The 20,496-nt window shown below is 34.3% G+C and overlaps 1 protein-coding gene across 1 annotated transcript; it reads right to left on the bottom strand.

Annotated features, from left to right (window-relative positions):
• Positions 1-1,003: 1,003 nt before the first annotated feature.
• On the bottom strand, positions 1,004-6,835 carry PDC (phosducin; the record flags this gene model as incomplete). Its single annotated transcript, XM_082861944.1, has 3 exons — positions 1,004-1,528; positions 4,287-4,438; positions 6,775-6,835. The coding sequence occupies 3 exons, from the start codon at positions 6,833-6,835 to the stop codon at positions 1,004-1,006; spliced, it is 738 nt and encodes a 245-aa protein (XP_082718070.1).
• Between the last annotated feature and the right edge of the window lie 13,661 nt (positions 6,836-20,496).

Here is a 20,496-nt window from a genome sequence, read left to right as displayed (position 1 = left end):
CACTCACTGTCATTTTCCACTCTGATTCAGACACCTAGAATTTTCTTTTATCTTGCTCTTCAGCTCATTCATGCGTTTAAAAACATTTTTTCAAATTATATTTTATTTTGCATTTCTATGTGTTTTGTGTAGGAGGAGAGTTTTCCAAATGTTTTCAAGGGATATGGAAGTAGAACTTCTACTTCTCTGAATTTGTTTCATCATTTATGAAATGGGAGTAATATCTACTTGCAGAATTGTAGTTAACTATTAGAAATGATATGTATAAAATATTGGCCCATAAAAGACAATCAATAAATAATAGTTGTAATTATTATTACCACTAAATATTATTTTGTCTAAAGAATAAAAAGACCTTGCTTCTACCCTGCTTTTTTTCCTAGATAAAGTTAGCTTCTGAAACTCTGAAACTGTATTTTTAAACAAATACTTTTTAAACAATTTTAATGTGCCACAGTGTTTCTAAGTTTCTTATGTATTAGTTTGGTTGGAATATAAGATATCTTACTGAATGATAAATTTTTGTATTTTGAGTTATATAATGTTTTAAGGCCTTGATAATGTAATATTTGGGAAAGAATAGACTTTAAATAGGAAATGTATTTTCTTATGAGACTTTATTCTTATTACACAAGAAAAAAATTATATTAAAAATATAATTTGAAAAACACAGTAGTAACAATGAGGATAAAATGTGGAGTAAAAAAGCCAACATGTAACTTGAAAGGGATTTTTGAAAACTGTCACAATATTATCCATATCCTCTTTGTCTACCAAAATATTACTGAAGACTACAATGTTTTGAAGTTAAAGCATTATATCAATTTGAGTAACTAATACTAAGAAATGCTAATCATATAATTTTAGTGTCAGTCTGGGTTTCTTTTTTCCCAAATTAGAACAGCCATTACTACACTTGGTGTTCTCTAAAGGAATATAAATACTACCAAAATCAATGTTCAATGCTTAAAGGAGAAATATGAGACACTGACATAGTGAATCTTTATTCCATATCTTCTTCCATGTTGCTCTGGTCTAGGACATGCATTTCTGTTTCAGGTAATAACCCATATTCATTCAGGAAAGATTCCACATCCCCAGTAAAAAATTCTTCGGCAAACTGTTCAGCAACACTAATGAAATTGCTTATGAGTTCCCCACCTTTGTAGACAAGCAGTGTGGGGAGTACATCTGAGGAAAAGCGGTCCCCAGCACCTGTATTAGAAGCTTTTATTTTACAAAACTTGACCGTAGGGTATTCGGCTGCAAGGCATATTAAGCTACTGTTTAGAGCATCACAGCCCTTAATACCATCTTCATAAATGTGAACAATGATTGTGATTGTTTTCTGCTCCTTTTCAATGGTTTCCAGGAATTGCTCCCCAGATTCCAGCTCATAGACAAACCCATATCTAGGCCCGAAACTCAGCTTCTGGTGCATATCCTGCATACACTGCCTACGGTATTTACGAAGGCAATTTTCATCTTCTTTTTCTCTATGGATTAGCTCATATTCTTGAACGCTCATCTGGAAATAGATGAAAGAAATGATAGAGATCATTCAGTCAGAAATTTATATTCCTTATAATACCAAACCCATTCTCAACTTAAAGAGTTTGTGTTGGCTGTGCCCCCTACCTCCTGAGATGGCCTTCTCCTTCACCTCATTTGTTCAAATATCACCTTCTTTGATTATTCTACCTAAAAGTGTCCCTGCCCCATGTTCTTTATGCTGGTTTATTTTTCTTCATAGCAATAAACATTACTTGATATTATAGTATATGTTTCATTGTTTAATATTAGTTTTTCTAACTTTTATGCTGTATGGGGGCGGAATTTAGTGTCTGGCACATAATAGGGGTTCAGTAATTATTTCATGACTAAATACATGCATAAGTATTGCTAAATATAGTTGAGCTATGAGATGGTCATGAAATGTGCCACTTTGGGTGAAAAAAATCCAGCAAGGTCTACTCTAGAGTGACTTTCATAAAAGTGTATACACATGCTCATACATGCACAAGAGACTGTACATGCACTTAAATGTGTTTCCAACAAATGCCTTTGGACATTATTGTCTCCTCCACAAAAGTTGTAAAAAAGATTTTTTCTTATCACTTACTAATTTTTTTGGAATATGTAGGATGGAATTTAAGAAAGACAGCTTTTACTACTATTTGGAGTTCACCAGATTAGCCAAAAGACCAGCAGCATCACCATTACCTGAGAAGTTCTGGGAAATGCAAATTTGGGGATGCCACCCCAGATCTACTGAATCAGACTCTGTGTGAGCCTGAGTGAGACATGTTTAAACAAGCCCTCTAGGTGATTCATATGCACTGGTTTAGGCTCAAATGAGAAAAGACCTAACTTCTATCTTCCAAGACAGCTACTTTTCACTGAAGCTGGAATATAAAATTACCTGCAGAGCCTTTCTTAATAGCTATGTCATTATTAACTTAGTCAATAGAATGTTAAACACCCTTTCCCTTCACATACACACACACACACAAGATATAAAGGAGTGATGATGGGACATAGTGTCACTAAGAGATGTGGAGCAGCCCAGAACCAGGGAAGTTGGACAACTCCCAAATTTATGGAAAATCTACTATGTCTTAGACAATTTACATAGATTATTTTTCTTAATCTTCACAATAAACATATCAGGTAGTTTTTTACAGAAGATACTGAGATTAAGTAGAAGTATTTGGTGCTTTCATTATTTCCTTTTCTTGTTTCTTCCTCCTATATTTGTTTTTCTAATGTCCTCATTCTTATTATTGTTTTCTGCTTTAAAATTATCGTTCCAACTTAATTTGTTTTAATCCTAAACATTGTTAAATGTTTTATATAATTTTTAAGTTGCTACCATAGTTCTGCTAATTTAACAGGCTGAACCACAAAATACTGATTTACATATGCATTTGAGCATTCTTATGAGAACTTGTTCCATTCACATCTTCAGGCAAATAGATATTTAGGCATTCAGATACATTTCTAAAGCTTAACCTTAATACAATATTTTTAATCATTATAATGTCTCACATTTGTATAGCATTTTACATGTTTCAAAATACGTTCTCATTTATTTTCTCTTTAAAACAAGTGAAGGAGGTATTGTTATAGTTCCTCAGATAGGAAAATTTAATTGTCTCATCCACATCACATAGTGACTCAGTGAAGGAACCAAAATCTGAAAACGAGATCTTTTTTTTTTTTCCACTTCCCTCACAAACATTATATTGCATTAATTTTTTTTTTTTTGGCTGTGCCAGGTTTTAGTTGCAGCATGAGGACTTCTTAGTTGCAGCATGCATGGGGTATCTAGTTCCCTGAACCCAGGCCCCCTGCATTGGGAGCACAGTCTTACCCACTGGACCACTAGGGAAGTCCCTGAAAATGAGATCTTAGATTTGAAGATTTTTTACAAGGGCCAGAAGCCTAGAACCAAGAATATTTCTGATGCAGAGACTGTCTGTTGAGAATCAATATACAACAATCAATATACAACAACTCATATATACTGGTTTGGAGATAAATAAACCACTAAACTGATTTTTCCCCACAATGAAAATCACCTTATGGTTTCTTTTAGTATTTCTTTAGTATTGCTGTTGTTTTTATATAAATAATATGTGCTAATTATAAAGATTCAAAACTGAACTAAAAGCTAAAGGAAGGAAGTAATAAATACTGAAATTTTACCACTCTGATACTCTAAGATAATCTCCATCAAGATTTTATAGATCATCTTTTCATATTTCACTTTTTTATGTATGTATGACATACACATTATATAATAAGAAATAAGTGAGAATTTTAAAAAATGCTGCTCTTAAAAAAATTATGGATATATTTTTTTCATAGTGTGGCTTATTCTGCTTACCTTCTTCCTCCTCCTCGGAAAGGAGGTTGAGAACTGTCAACCAATCCCACCCTTCCAATTAACCAATAACCATACTTTTCTACATACATGCTCATATAATCATAAACATAATCATAAGCATAAACACATATACAGTGTTTGTTTTCCATTGCTCTAGAGAATGGGATCACATAACTTAAAATTCTCTGTATCTTACTTTCTCATGTTGTGGAACTACCTCTAAGTCAACTCATGTATTTGTAACTCATTCTTTTAACAGTTGCCATGTATTTTTAGTATGGGATGACTTTATAGGCATAGGCGTTTACTGCATTTCCTTTTTTTTTTTGCTAATACAAACAATACTATAATAAAAACACCCTGTAGATTATTTATTTTTGATTTCTTCTTATCTTACCTTTCTGCTGAATCTTTCTTTTGAGTCTTTGTCATCTCCACTCTGTGGAGAAGACATTTGTCTGAGAATCTCCTTCTTACTAGGTGGGAGTGAATTATTATCTTCACTCTCCAATTTAAACTTTCTCCAATCACTTATTACTCCTTTGGGTCCTGGAATAAAATTTAAAACAAATTGTTTTCCTTTTTACTTTCCAAGGACTATTTACACAATTGATACTGCCATGGGAATAGACTTGCTGTCTTCTGTATCAGAAAAATTATCTTATTTGGGCTAGAAATTTCTGACTGCCTTGCTCATAGAAATGTTCTCCCACATTAATCTTGTTAAGTGGGTTTTGACTACGAATCTTTCTATAACATCTGTGTTAATGAAAATACAAATTATGTACTTTGAGCTATTGGAAAAAATTGTGGGTAAAGATATTTAAAAATTAGAGTATAGAGAGGAAACTAAAATTTTAGAAAAATAGTACTGTCATTAAATAAGAAAGAAACTTCAGCAATAAACTAAAATTGGAAGCACACTATTTTTTTTTTGTTTTCGGTACACGGGCCTCTCACTGTTGTGGCCTCTCCCATTGCGGAGCACAGGCTCCGGACATGCAGGCTCAGCAGCCATGGCTCATGGGCCTAGCCGCTCCATGGCATGTGAGATCTTCCTGGACCGGGGCACAAACCCGCGTCCCCTGCATCGGCAGGTGGACTCTCAACCACTGCGCCACCAGGGAAGACCTGGAAGCACACTATTAACAAAGGAAACTAGGATTTGGGGGGAAACAGATTGAAATGTTATCAAGATCCAGAGAACAATAATGACAATAGCACTTAAAAGACAACCAGTAAGAGGGAGGCCTGACTTCAGTTAAAACTAAAATGGCTTTAAGAAACTTATTATATAACCATTCAATTCTTTCTAAGATCCTAAGAATCTTTTTACAAATATAGAAAAGATGGAATTTGCAGATTTAAGAATATTAATTAAATCAAGGATGATCTAACTGAAGTTCTGATGTTCAGTTGCCCTGATAAATAATAACAGTGTTTGGAAGAAGGTCTAAATTCTTGAAAATATGGAGTTTTAAATATCCTTCACTGAAACTTAACCATATCCATACTTTAATATTGTATTACGTATGTAGATGTATTCTCTCTCCCACATATTTCCTAATAATTTTTATTTATATAATAATAATATACAATTTTAATATAAATTTATTTATATTATGTTCAGACAATCGATTTTTTTTACTTACTTTCATAGTCTTCATTTTCCAGATGTGTCTTCTGCATATACAAAATATGCATGTGTATAGCATGCGTTTATGTGTGAAGAAAAGAGAATCCCTTTTTTTCCTCTTTTTTTACAAATGGTAGTATATTATGCACACTTCTGTTCACTTTTCTTTTTTTACTTCATAATATATCTTAGAGATTTTTTTCACATATATACATAAACATCCTTTTTTAAAAATGGAGGCATGGTATTCTACTATGTAGATATTAATTTACTTAGTTTCTTATTGATGTAAATGGTTGCTCCACATTTTTTCTCTGACATATTATTCTGAGTGAAGAACCCTACACATACATTTTTTTTCCTCTCTGTTCAGGTCCACATATAGGTAATGGTACTAAAATTGCTTGGTCAAAAAGCATATATATTTCTAATTTTAATATTGCTAAACTACCTTTAAAGAGGTTGTACCAATTTACACTGCTACCAGTAATGTATGAGTATGCCTCTTTCCAAAGTGTGATATTAAACTTTTTTACTTTTACAAACCATGTGAAAAAAACGTATTTCACTATATAGTTCTAACTTTGTAAGTGCCTATAAATTTTTTTTTCTAAATAGTCTATTCTATATTTTGCCCATTTCTCCATTTGGTTGTTGGTTTTATTCTTATTGATTTGTAGAAATTTTAGTATATATTAGGAAATTCACCCTTTGTCAGTTAGTTGCAAATGTTTTTCCTCAATTTGTTAAATTTTTTTTGGATTTTGCTCCTGATGACTTTTACCAGACAGCAGACATTTGCTTCCCCCCTTTCCTTCCTCCCTCCCTCCCTCCCTCCCTCTCTCCTTCCCTCCCTCCCTCCCTTCTTTCCTTCCTTCCTTCCTTCCTTCCTTCCTTCCTTCCTTTCCTCATTTCTATAGCTGAATTTATCAATCTTCCTTTATGGTTTCTTGGTTTTGTGTCATACTTAGAAGGTATTCTAAATACTGCCACTATGAAATTAGTTTCCATGCATTTTTGTTTAGTACTCATATGAATTCATTCAAACTCAAATTGACATCTAATTAAAACTGTTCTAAAAGTATTTGATTTCACATTAATTTATCCAGTCAAATATTTTTTAGATGATTCCACACCCCATTCAAAGGTATTACTTAAATTTCACACTGAATAGTGGCAATAAGAACATTAGAGATCTCCAGATCTAATTTTAATTTTATAATTATTTTTTCCTTTTAACTTTGCTTACCTGTGTGTGTGGCCTGTCCTTCAGAGTCTTCCTCCAAACTTTGCCTTTTGGCTCCTTCCATTTTAGAGATTCAGATTTGATATAATCTATAGGATAAACAAAGAAATAATGACGGCAGATGAATTCTAGGAGAAATATATGTATATATTCTGCTGCCAGGTTCCATGTAAGTTAAGGGTTATCACTAAGTGATGCAGTGTTTAGTTTTCTATCTACCTTGTAAAAGCACATTAATTTAATATTTGTGTCCTTAAAGATATTTGGACCTAAGAATTTTACATAATTTATAGTTTGTCTTTTTTTACTTAAAAAGCCTTCAGCTTGGGTCCATGTACTTAGTAAACATTACTTATTACTGATTTTCTTTTTTATTACTGTTTGTTACCAAATTTCATAAAATTATATTCTAATCACTTTATATAATAATAATGTTTTAATTAATAATAATTATATACTTACTATGAACACTTGTATGTGCCAGGCATTGTACCAATCATTTTATTGTATCAAAAGTCACTTAATTCTCACACAACCATATATAGCAGGGACAATTGTTAATGCCATTTTACAAGTGAGGAAGCTGAAGGACAGGGAGTTTAAGTTCTACTTGCCTAAGATCACATAGTAAGTGGTGGAGCAAGGATTTGAATCTACATTTGATTTTAGAGCTGTCTTAAAGCATTACACTATTAATGGAAGTTAAAATACTGTGTCATTTTTTTCTCAGTGTGATTTGACAAATCCAGCTTCTGAACTGGCATTAAAGAACTATGATCTAAGGAATAGTGTGATTCGAAGCCTAACACTGTAACTTCTTTCCATACCATAAAGCACGTTTTGGTGACGTTACCCACCAAGCAAATGAAAACAGCCAGTAACTATGCCTATAGAATTTTGAGAAGCTAAAATTTGTCACAAGATCTACCAAAAGCACATGGAGTTTTATTCTTAGGAAACTCCGTGATGTCTTCATGTAGAACCTATTTATTCCTAGTTCACATTCAAATCCAACTTATTTGCCTATTTATTTTCCATTATCTGGAAAACTCTATTATACATACTGACACATTCCCCAAGAAGGTCCATATAGTTGTGACTTTCTTGAAATTTTCAAGTCAAGGAGGGTTTACTGACAGGGGATATGCTATCTTTTTACTCTTTCTCCTTCTTCTACCCTTTCCCCTTTGCCTCTTTCTTTCAAAGTCAGTTATTTTTAGATTAATTAATTAATTTATTTATTTTTGGCTGCATTGGGTCTTCATTGCTGCTCATGGGCTCTCCCTAGTTCTGGCAAGCGGGGGCTACTCTTCGCTGCGTTGCTCGGGCTTCTCATTGCAGTGGCTTCTCTTGTTGCGGAGCATGGGCTCTAGGTGCGCAGGTGTCAGTAGTTGTGGCACACAGGCTCAGTAGTTGTGTCACACAGGCTTAGTTGCTCCATGGCATGTGGGATCTTCCCGGACCAGGGCTCGAACCCCTGTCCCCTGCACTGGCAGGTGGATTCTTAACCACTGCACCACCAGGGAAGTCCTCAAAGTCAGTTTTAAGCAATGATATCACCCAGCTTATGCTTTGATCCCATCTTAGTTTTTTGTTGATAAACACTGAGCTTGGTCTGTTTGGTGATTTCCCGAGGCACAGAATGGTAAAACAGAACTCTTTGTCTTGATTCCTTTTTGGCTTGGACTTCTGCCCAACATTTGGACTGGTATCTTAATTTTATTGTTTCCCTCATTACAGTTCCTACCCAGAATCAGAGGAGGTCAAAGGTCTTTGCCAATTTGATTTGCCAATTTGAACAAGAAAAGACCTTTAAGAGAAGGCTGTCAAGGGAATGCCAGTCCATTGCACAGTATTTATGTAGCTATAAATGTAATAGAGAATTTTAAATCTGAATGGATTTAGTAGTGAAAAAGAATAAAAGATAATGAAAATAAGAGAAAATGGAAATAAATAAATGTTGGACAAAAGAGGCTACTTAATTACTTAATGCAATTATTTAAAAATAATTTTTGCATCTAAGAAAAATGAGTATTATAAGTTTGCTTCAAAAGACCACTGCAGGGCTTCCCTGGTGGCGCAGTGATTGAGAGTCCGCCTGCCGATGCAGGGGACACGGGTTCGTGCCCCGGTCCGGGAGGATCCCACATGCCGCGGAGCGGCTGGGCCCGTGAGCCATAGCCACTGAGCCTGCGCGTACGGAGCCTGTGCTCCGCAATGGGAGGGGCCACAACGGTGAGAGGCCCGCGTACTGCAAAAAAAAAAAAAAAAAAAGACCACTGCAGAACAAAGTAATGGAAACTATTTCATAACTTCAATAGCTATTTAGTCCCCGGAAAAGTAGAGACTCAAGACAGTCTCTTTTATTTTGCAAAAGTAGATTGATAATTTGGGGTAGCTACTATTCACAATAAATATATATAAGTTTAAGAAATCCTAAAAATAATTTTATTTCAAATGGTGAAGAGGTGGAAGCATAGATTATTTCTTGACCTGTTTCTTGCCAACCTAGTTGGCAATCTAGTGGAGAAAAAAAGAAATTTCACTTTTCAAAAAGACTTTCACCAATTTCAAGGAATTCCTTTACTGAAGAGATAATCCAGTTACATGGGGGAAAACCTGTTTCATTGATTGGATTAGCATATGTTAGGAATAGACTATGGGCCAGGCATTCCCCTGGGCTCTGAATTACATGAAGAACAAAACTCTTCTAGTATGGCATTCACAAATACTAAGACTGAAGTCAGCTGGGTTACCTATGTAGTAAAAGACAGAGTCTGTCCCTTACCTAATGCCTCCATTTGAGTTAGAGTACAAAGATTGGTGAAATTTACTACTAAGGGAACCAGTCAATGGAGACAGAAATTTGAAGAAAAATATTGAAATATGAGGCATATTTGCTTTCACTGCTTGAAGACACTGTAGAGGAAGACACAAGTCTAGTGTAATTAGCTATTGATATATTTGACCTGCCCACCTGTTAATATCCCCCGTCATTAACTTACTATGAGGCTTTCTGATTATCTCAAATAATTTATCTTCTTCAAAATTTGCTTTAATATCCTAAAATTAATCCAGTTAGTATTTGGAAGGTGCTCAGATGCTTACACATAGTAAGTGTATATAAGTCTGTAAAATAAAATATCTTTTACATTTCTATCTTTTATGTTTCTATATATAATGTAACAGTCATTTTAAAAATATGATCAATATTTGGTATTATTAGTGGCTAATAAATTCCATGTCTGCTTTAGGTTAAAGGATTTAAAGTAACAATAGGATTATTACAAGACTTTGGGTTATTGTAAACACATGCTGTGTGATTGGAAATTAGTGATAAAGTAGGGCAAGAAGACAAAAAAATCTGCCACCTTCCCCAAGATTTACTGTGGTTCAAGAGTTACTGTATTTTCCGTATGATATATTATAAAAATCTGTGCTGTTGTTCCTTTTTGATTTTAGACAGTTATAATACTGTTTCAATTAATAAAATCTGTGTTAAGTAAAAATTGTGTTTGGATGACCTTTGACAGAATGTCACTCACTCAAATGGGTACTACCAAACTCTTTTTTTTCTTTTTTTTTGCGGTACGCGGGCCTCTCACTGTTGTGGCCTCTCCCTTTGCGGAGCACAGGCTCCGGACGCGCAGGCTCAGCGGCCATGGCTCACGGGCCCAGCCGCTCCGCGGCACGTGGGATCCTCCCGGACCGGGGCACGAACCCGCGTCCCCTGCATCGGCAGGCGGACTCTCAACCACTGCACCACCAGGGAAGCCCTTTTTTTTTATATATATCTTTATTGCAGTATATATAATTGCTTTACAATGTTGTGTTAGTTTCTTCTGTACAACAAAGTGAATCAGCTATATGTATACGTATATCCCCATACCCCTCCCTCTTGCATCTCCCTCCCACCCTCCCTATCCCACCCCTCTAGGTCATCACAAAACATTGAGCTGATCTCCCTGTGCTATGCAGAAGCTTCCCACTAGCCATAAATTTTACATAACAAACTCTTTAAAAGTAAAAGTAAATATTGGTGAGAAATATAGTTTAAAAGTATAATTCTACCAAGTTAGTGTTTATTTCCCTCTTAGTTTAGGATTTTAATAGTAGTTTAAAATAATAGCTTATGTGGGATAAGATTTTTAGATCTTTGTCCTCAAAACTCTAACACCTCCCATCCATGGTTTAGTAATTATTAAGAAATAAAATGACACAATTTAAAACAATTTTTCTTTTAGTTCCTGTTTTGCACATAATAGTGATAATCTAGAATAGAAAGGAAGTAAAATTCTTAAGTACTTGTTTTAAAAAACTCTCTAAAATCCCCAAATCCACCCCCAAAATATTTCATTATCATCATTATTCTTGTTCACATGATACCGTGATGATGACATTTGTTTATCATTTCATATATGTTGATCTAATCTAATCAGAACATCTAGTTTAGAATTTACTGTAGATTCTCAGTGTTCCAGAAGAGCTTTGCTTTCAATACTAACTGTTGTAATTTACTGGTAGGTTTTCAAATAGTGGGCTCATCTCATCACTGTTTAAGGTATGGTCTCATCTCATACCTTAAACTGATTTTTCTCCTAGCATCCACAGCAATTTGTAGAACTTATTTTTACATGCTTCACTACTGTAAGTTCTTCCAGGACAGAGATTAGTCTTCACTTGTCATTGCCTTACTTCTTATAACTGTTTCACATGTTATAAAAAATCCATAAATGACAGCAGCAATTTTGAAAGAATATAAGTGCTAAGTACTTTATACACACTGTTTTAAATTTTCACAGAACAATTTTCCTCATTTTTCAGATGTGAATTCTCAGGCTCTGGGAGTTTCAGTGACTTGCCAACACTCACAGAGGTAGTATGGAGTAGATAGAGCTAAATTTCAAATCCAGGTTTCTCTGACTTTCAAATCTCTAAAATACTTATTTTTTCCACTTTGCCATCACCTATTCAATAGCATGCTTAATGAATGAATGAATGAAACAAATCAACCTAATTTTTGCATAAGCATTAAAACCAAGATAAGAATATGAAAAATAACAGATCAATAAGTCACCATGTCCTTGTTCTTTGAGATAGTGTTTATTCTAATGATATATTTCTTGAGATAGTATTTATTTAAATTATATTTTTCTTGAGATAGTACTTATATGAATTATATATGTCTCTGTTTGGATTAAACCTCATTCATTTATACTAAATGTAATAGAAGAGTCTATTTATTCCAAGTTATCTGAGTTAATTCTAAATGACTGATAATGACTGTAAAGTTAATACAAAAGACAAAATGGCTTTGCTTGCTGTTGGTTCTTGACAATCATACATACTGATTGAGAATTTATCATCAATCCTATGTCTCTGGATCACTCATAAAAGCAAGTGTAATAGGCAATATACATCAATTATGTATCAAAATAAAACTACAAAACGCTCTTTATAGAACTACTCTTGCTTGTGTAGCAAAATTAAGGAACTGTTACACTGAGCTTTGTGTGGAGATTTGTGCAACTAAGTGAGATACTTCACTCAAGGACTCATCTCAACCTTTTTGAAAGAATTAATTCTGTACTCCAAAGAACAACATTTGAATTTTTAAATGTAATTGAAGTAACAATTCTATGGCTTCAGCAATCTTTAAGATCAATTTATAAAATTAAGCCTGTTTCTTAGTCCTGTTTTTATGTAGCTCAACTTTTATATAAAAATCTTCTCAATGTGTGGCATATCTTTGGAAACTAACACTTAATCTTTCAAACTTTATGCCGCTTTTCTATTTATCAAAAATCACATGTAAACATAGTTTCCTGGTAGCTGAGTCTTCTTGGGCTGCTATAACAAAATATTACAGACTTTGAGGCTTAAACAACAGAAATTAATTTTCTTACAGTTCTGTAGGCTAGAAGTCTCAGATCAAGGTCTGGCAGGGTTGGGTTCTGGTGAAGCCTCTCTTCCTGGCTTACAGACAGCCACCTTCTTGTGTCTTATATGACAGAGAGAGGGGGAGCTCTGGTATCCCTTCTTGTTAGGACACTAATCCTATGGATCAGGGTCTTACCCTCATAACCTCATTTAACCATTAACCTCATTATTTCCTTATTAATTACTATCTCAAGATACCATCACATCTGGGGTTAGGTCATCAACATATGAATTTGGGGGAACACAGTTCAGTTCATAGCACCTGGCTCTTACTTTTGTAAAGAATTATCTAAATTATGTAATAGACGATGGCCACTATTTCTGTGCTTTGGGCCTGAATAGCCCATCTTTTCCCTAATTTCTAAAGCTTTGGGGCCTCTATGTTTCAGGGTTCCCCATCTATCCTTTAAGAATTGCAGGTAGGGAAATGAGGCATACCTAGGATTATGTTGTCCAATTTTTGGATTGTTTATTAGTTCTTTCCTTGCTTCTGGACCTGCATTCCTGGGTTGCCACAGAATGTCCTATAAAAATATAGGCCAGGGGCTTCCCTGGTGGCGCAGTGGTTGAGAGTCCGCCTGCCGATGCAGGGGACACGGGTTCGTGCCCCGGTCCGGGAAGATCCCACGTGCCGCGGAGCGGCTAGGCCGACGAGCTATGGCCGCTGAGCCTGCGCGTCCGGAGCCTGTGCTCCGCAACGGGAGAGGCCACAACAGAGAGGCCCGCATACCGCAAAAAAAAAAAAAAAAAAAAAAAATATAGGCCAGGAAACCCCTACATATCAAATAATACAAATGCCAGTTATTTTCTTGGCCAGTCTCTGGGTTGTTCTGATGTCCTTAGGAAAACATTGGCATTCTATACTAATTGCAATACAATCTAGAGTGTTGTGTAAAGGTAAATCAGAAGAGTGATACATAGACTTTGGTTAGAATGTATGGGTTCACCTTGATCTAGGTCAGATCAAATAACTAGTTGTAGATCTAAGAATACACTGTGTATCAGTATTTTCCATACAGAAGGAAAAAAGCTGTTTTAGGCATTACAATAACTATTATTTTCTGTTGAGAAATAAAAGCTATAAATGCCAGGGGAAAGAAAAGGCCCAATAGAAGTATTCCGTTTTATTTAGTAGGGCTGAGGTTCAGGTAAATGTGTTTTCATTCTTTTTCTTATTTTAATTGTAGTTTAAGGTTTTAGATTCTGTATTCTGATACTGGTTTCCTTAAGTACAAAGTAAAGAGGTTAAACAACCAAAGATTAAAATGAACTTCCCATGACATACATGACATCTTTCCATGGACATAAAAAATGTAAAAAAGAACATTAAAGTATCTTTAATGTGAAAATTTCAAAATATTTTTTTGTTGTGCAATTTAAAACAAATAACCTTCCCTCTTTCTTATACATGAATGCATATGTTCCCTTCTGGAAACATGGAATAAGAAGCTGTTTTAGAGAAGGTGCTATACTAAAAATGACATTATTTTGTCTGAACATGATTCGTCATGGAATGTAAATAACCAACTGGGAGTAAAGTACTGAAATCCTTGATTAAAATAATTCTTTAACTTAACTGAAGTGGAATGTAGCAAATTATCTATCTTTAAGGCATACTTGGAACATACTGTGTTATTAGGTGGCTGAAACCAAGCAAAACTGCTAGGTGAGAAAAATCTATAGAAATTCTGCTTCACCTTCAATTTTGATAGAAACCTAGATTCTGTGTCTTGGTCTATGCTCCATAAGGGTAATACACTGTGCTGCTCACCCTTGCACGGCTTCATGTTCTACCCTTTTCCACCTCTAACCATAAATCTTCATAGATCTGTGCCTTCCTTTGTTTTCCAAGGTGACTGTGAGCTAATCTGATCAACTAAGCCAGGTTAATGTTCTCACCAATGCTAATATATTAACGTCAGATGCTTTAAGCCCTGCTACGACTGTCTTCCCCAATGTCATATTGGGCTCCTGTAGAAAACAATTCTGCTTTTTCTTTCTTATTAAAAAAAAATCATCAGTGGTGGGCATTTCACTTCAGATAGGTCTGACAGCACCACCTCAGATCATGGGAGCTATTACTGGGCTTGTGAAAACTGCATTATCTCTCAAATCACAAAATTAACTCTGATGATTTCACCCAAGCCATAATTTCCTCTTTCTCTACCCCACCCCACTATTTTATTTACTGACTTTGAGAACTAGAGATTTTTAGTAAGAGTGATGTGGTCTTAGGTTTAATATTAATATAGAGGGGATTTTATGCCTCATAATATATCAGTTAATTTCTTGAATTACTCTTTAATTGGTTTATTTATATATGTCTTCTACCCAGTGAGGAATTAGCTTCTTGTGGGCAGGAACCATGCATTGCAATGCTTCCAAGTGACAGTATAGCATAATGATTAACAACACATAAACACTTGGGTTCAAATATAGCTCTGCCAGTTATTGGCTGTGTGACCTTGAGCAAATCACTAAAATTCTCTGTGCTTTAGTTTTCTTATCTGTAAAATTGGGGTGATAATAGTGTCTACCTCAAATGACTGTGTAAGGATTAAATGATATAAAATGTATTATGTAAAATATATAGCATTTAATAGTAGGAACTTAATAGGTATTGAGTAGAATGATAATTAATAAATAATTTAAAATTTTAGATACTAGAACCAAATATTTAAAATTAATAACAGACATTGTCAAACTAATATAAATTTCATTTTGGAATCAATATGTATACGCACTGCTTATGTCTAATTATCTCCCTCACTCAAATATATGTGTGTATGTGTGTGTGTTGTGTGTGTGTATGTAGATATCCACATTCATGTTGTACATTTATCTCAAAGCTGTTCTACATTCTCCTATCACATTACTGACTAACGTCCTTTACCATCATACTTTGATTTACTTCTAGTTAGGTCTGTTTGCCACAAGGCATTTAAGAATGTGAAACCTGAAAAGGAGATTAATTTGAAGTCATGAAATACAGGCTAATAAAATGTACATGAAATTGCTTTGAAAACAATAGTAGAAAGGTTTTCTGTAAATGTGTACATGTGTGGAAAATGGGAGATGAGTATTTATTCGAATGTGACATACTTGTTTTCCAATGAATTACCTCTCTAACTCTGATTTTTCAGCTTATAAGTGATTTTCTGTTTGAATTTCCTTTCAGCATTTATGTCATAGTGATTCATATATATTTTCTGAATTTCAGTTGTCTAGTAAAGTAGGACTTTAAAGAGACAGTAACAACACTCAGGATTTCTGCTGCCACCTTTAGTCACTCTAGTTGTTAATTTGGGGGTAGGTCAACTTTTACATTTTTATATCATAAGGAGAGTTTTCTTTAGAAATAAATCCCCAGAAGCATGAATGGAGCATAGGACACACCATCCTCAAAATGGCTGTAACAAGTAATGCTGAGCAAATGGTTGGCTCTAAGCAAATGTTCGTTTTCTTTTCTTTACATATAAAACTCACATATTGATGCTATTGAAAAATCCCTTACTTTATTTTTTACTTTTTTCCTCCCTAGTGTCTAAAGTTTATAATAACGTTGATAGAAGAACTGTGATAGAAACTTTAATGTAAGACACTGCAGAGCAGATAGAATGTTTTCTTAGCTTCTACCTTTCTCAGATAGTTTTGAGTTTTCAACAAATGAGACAGGCAAGTGAGAGATGTAGGGAGGCTTTTGAACAATTTGTATGTCAGGAATGTATAACAAATAACAATCATATTTGTCAACCAGTATCATCAGTAAAAAATATTCTGGGAAAATAGGAGCTTTCAAATTATAACTGAATTATTGCTCCTAACAAATGAAGAAGACATTAACTTATCCAGGTTTGCTCTTACTACATACAGATATTATCTTACTTGTTCTGAAGAAAATAGAAATGTCAGAACCTGGTGGGAAATTCAGAGCATATATATCTTGTTTTGAATAATCTCTGTATCTTGTAAAAACACTATACCAGGACATACTATTTGAATTCCATTATAGACATCACAGATGGTATATATATATATATATATATATATATATATATTTGACAATAACTTATGTAATATTAAATCCAGTTTATAAACATAATATTTAGGCAAAAAAACTGCTGTGGATAATTAAGTGATCTCTAAAATTTTTTCTAGCTTTATCATTAGGTAATTCTAAGTAGCATGCATAATCGTCAAAAAAATATATATATATATTTAAAATGGATGCTATAATTAAGAGCTACTTTTGCAGTTAATAAAAATATTCCATGGCAAAAGAATGGGAAAACCTAACTTCATTCATTTTCATGATGCAAACTGTAAGGTTTATTAGTAATAATAATCACCTCCACAGGAGCAAAATGCCAAAAAAAAAAAAAAACTGAAAGAAAAATTTTACCTAATTTAACAAATATCAACAAACTCCATGTGTTTTCTTTTAAAAACATCATTTCTGTCTCATTAAATTTTTGAAGTAAACTTCTTGAAACAGACAACATTTTCCCACTTTAAAGATTAAAAAACAAAACACAAAACAAAAAATATAATATCAAGAAGAAAGCCCAAGAACACACAACTTGTTAAGTATTTGGTTCAGAGGTCTGAGAGTGCTTTAGTGCTGAACGTTAATACTCCCTCTCCCAGCTTGGGAGTCAACTCTTCAAATATAAAGTTCAAGGAATCATCACTTCTTTCTTTCAGTTCTCCCTTCACTTAAAGGAAGGACTGAAGAATTATAAATTTCAAAATTAATACTCTATTCATGGTTTTAACTTTCTAGAGTATCAGACTCAAAATTGTGTGTTTACTCTGAACTTACATTAGTGAAGGTGACTGGTGCAAATTAACTTTAAAACGGAAAGATACACAGTATTTAGTTATCTTCATAGTAGATAAATATTATTTAATGTTACTTTGCAATATTTTAAAAGAACACACAATAATATATCAACAGTGAAATCATTATTTTTCCCCTAAGGTAAAATTTAAAAAATTATATTATCAAGAAGACTACCTGTAGACTCACAGTTTAGTTCCTGGTGTCCTCGATTGTGTTCAGTGGATAAGATTTACTGTCTGCTGAACTCTCGAAGTGGAACAGGTTTAAGCTCAGATTTAAGATCCCTGGATATTGATGACCTTTACAGAAATAGCTCTGAGCAAGTAATAGGATTGAGGTAAGAGAATTAACAAAGCCTATTTACTAACAGTAAAGCAAAAACAAAAAAATAAATGGAAGAAAACCAAAGAACTTTAAGTCCTGTGGTAAAATGCACAACCTAAGATTTGAGAGTTATGTTTTATTTGGCGGACATTTTTAGGACTTCAAGCCCAGGAGACAGCCTCTCAGATAACGCTGAGAAAACTGTTCCGAAGAGGAGGAGGGGGAAACCAGAATATATAGGAGTTTTTGCAACAGCACCAGGTAGCTGAAACAAAAGATTACTGTTAACAAAAGAAAACTAGATATCTCAAATTAAGGAATTTAGTGCTCTTCTATGTTTGGGAAGATGCAAGATTCTGGGCTCGCTGAAATCATTCCTTGGATATTCACCTTAGCTGTCTGGGACCAGTTATCCTGTGTTTTCTCATCCTGAGTTTCCTCAGACTGCACCATCAGGGGTGAGTGCAGTCTGATGACTGCTAGATGGCAGGCATTCCTTGCTTCCATCCTCAGTTCTCTCAAGGCTCACCATGGGGGTTGGCTATAATCGCTGATGGCTGCAACATCCTTTACTGATATGGCGGGCAGTATTTTCTTTCCACATGTCCTATTTTCAGCAAGAGTATTGCCTCTCTTCCCTTCCATGTATGCCCTTCTGGACTGTCTTGCCATTTCGCAATTTTCCAATTTAAACTTTAGTTTAAATATTTCATCCAAATAAAGTATTTTAGGACAGAATGCATTAAAAGAGCATGCAATGTAATTTTCCCAGAATCTTAACTCCCTCTGGAATAGCTTTAGATCTTAATGACTGTAGGTCTGATCAAAGAATCAGAATCACGAAGCTGGAAATGATGAAAGGGTAGTGGCACAAAAGCATAACACTTCAAATTATTTAAGGAAAAAAGAACCTTTTAGTGGGTATCTGTGGAGCTTCAGGATAATCACTGAGAAACAGCATTTGAGATGTCTGACAAAACAATGAAAATAACTTAAACTTTTTGAATAGTTGAAAGTTAGGTTTAAATGAAAACTTGTCTCAACTTCAAAATACTGAATTTCGCAAGAGAAGTCTATAATTACTGTCATCAGATGCTGGGTCCCCCAACCAGCATCATGTTAAATTAAACCCTCTGAATTCTGTGTTTATCTTTCTGCTTCTTTATGTGGTGGAGAAAGGAGAGTTCAGGAATAGTTATGGTAAAGTCTGAGTGCTTCCCTTTTTTATTTTAGTGAGCAGGTCCAATATAATATTCAAAACTTAAATTCTCATATAGGGGATGGAATTTTCAAGTGAACCATTATATACAGGGGCATTTTTTAAAGTGAGGGCCCAGACCATAAAGAAAGCAGTGGTAGGTATCAAATTATAAAAAGAGAATCACCATGAAAATGGCAATGCAAATATATAGATATAAAGACTGGACAACAGCTGGGAAAAGCTGAAGTTTTAAAAATACCTTATTTGATATATTACCCATATGATATTTTAAAAAAGCAAGATAAAAACATACTCAGAACGCATCACCATACAGTCATATGGTAATGAAGTAAGTCTGCCCCCTAGTGATGTCATTGCTGGTTTCAGACCATGCTAGGAAAAGACTCTGTGGACAGATAAGTGTACATCATGCCTTCTGGTTTTATGGTATTGGAATTCAGACTACATAGATTATAATTTGTTTATGCCTACTCTTTGTGTTAAACTAAAAGAAGTTGGATTGCCTAGACACTGAGTGTTTTGCTTGAATGAGTTTTTTTTTTTTAAAAAAGCTAGTATTTATAATGTCATGAATCACACTAAAAACTTCTCTTTATAAAAGAAAAAATCCAAAGCAATTGTAGATTTGAGATTGAGTGAAAATAGAGTGATTAAGAGGTTGGGCTTCAGAGTCAGACAGACACATACTTAAATTCTGGCTATGTCACTTACAGTAGTGTAATTTTGGGCAAATTACCTAGATTCTTCAAACCCTGGTTTCCTCATTTGAATAATAATAATAATACTAGCGACAACAGCAATAATAATAGCAGCACCAGCTTCATCGGTGTTTTGCAAAAAGTAAAAGTGTCGATACATATGAACTGCATAATTGCTCAATAAATAGTCATTGGTATGATTATTGTTGCTGGGTGAACTTCATGGTCCAAATTTCACAGACTCCAGTGCCCTATTCCCAGCAAAGGAGGAGAGGAATGTAGAAATGTGGAAGATGCCGTGAGCCTTGAAAGTTTAGTAAATCTCTTTGTGATCTCATCTGTGAGAACATCTTTCATAACTTTTTCCAAACAATTGTTAATATATTTATATTTTCTATATATAGCAGATATACTGGGAAATGTTTTTATTAATTTAGGTTTAAATTTAAAACATTCCCTTTTATCTGACATTCAGGACACTATGAATTTAAAGCATGTCTCCTTGCCCTAGGATTTTATGATTTAGGAAATAAGTTTGAGTGTAGTTTCCATACTATTCACAACTGAAAAAAAATACAACCTTGTTTGAACTCTTACTGTGTTCCAAGTACTGTTCTAGGCATGTTACATACTTCATTTCATTTAATCTTCAAAATAGTCTTATGAGGTAGGAAATATTATTCTTTAAAGAGAGAGTT

The sequence above is a fragment of the Leucopleurus acutus genome, assembly GCF_964270905.1.
Source record: "Leucopleurus acutus genome assembly, chromosome: 2".
Lineage (NCBI taxonomy): Eukaryota > Metazoa > Chordata > Mammalia > Artiodactyla > Delphinidae > Leucopleurus > Leucopleurus acutus.
The sequence above is the reverse complement of the archived record's forward strand: the minus strand, read 5'-3'. Positions and strand labels throughout refer to the sequence as shown.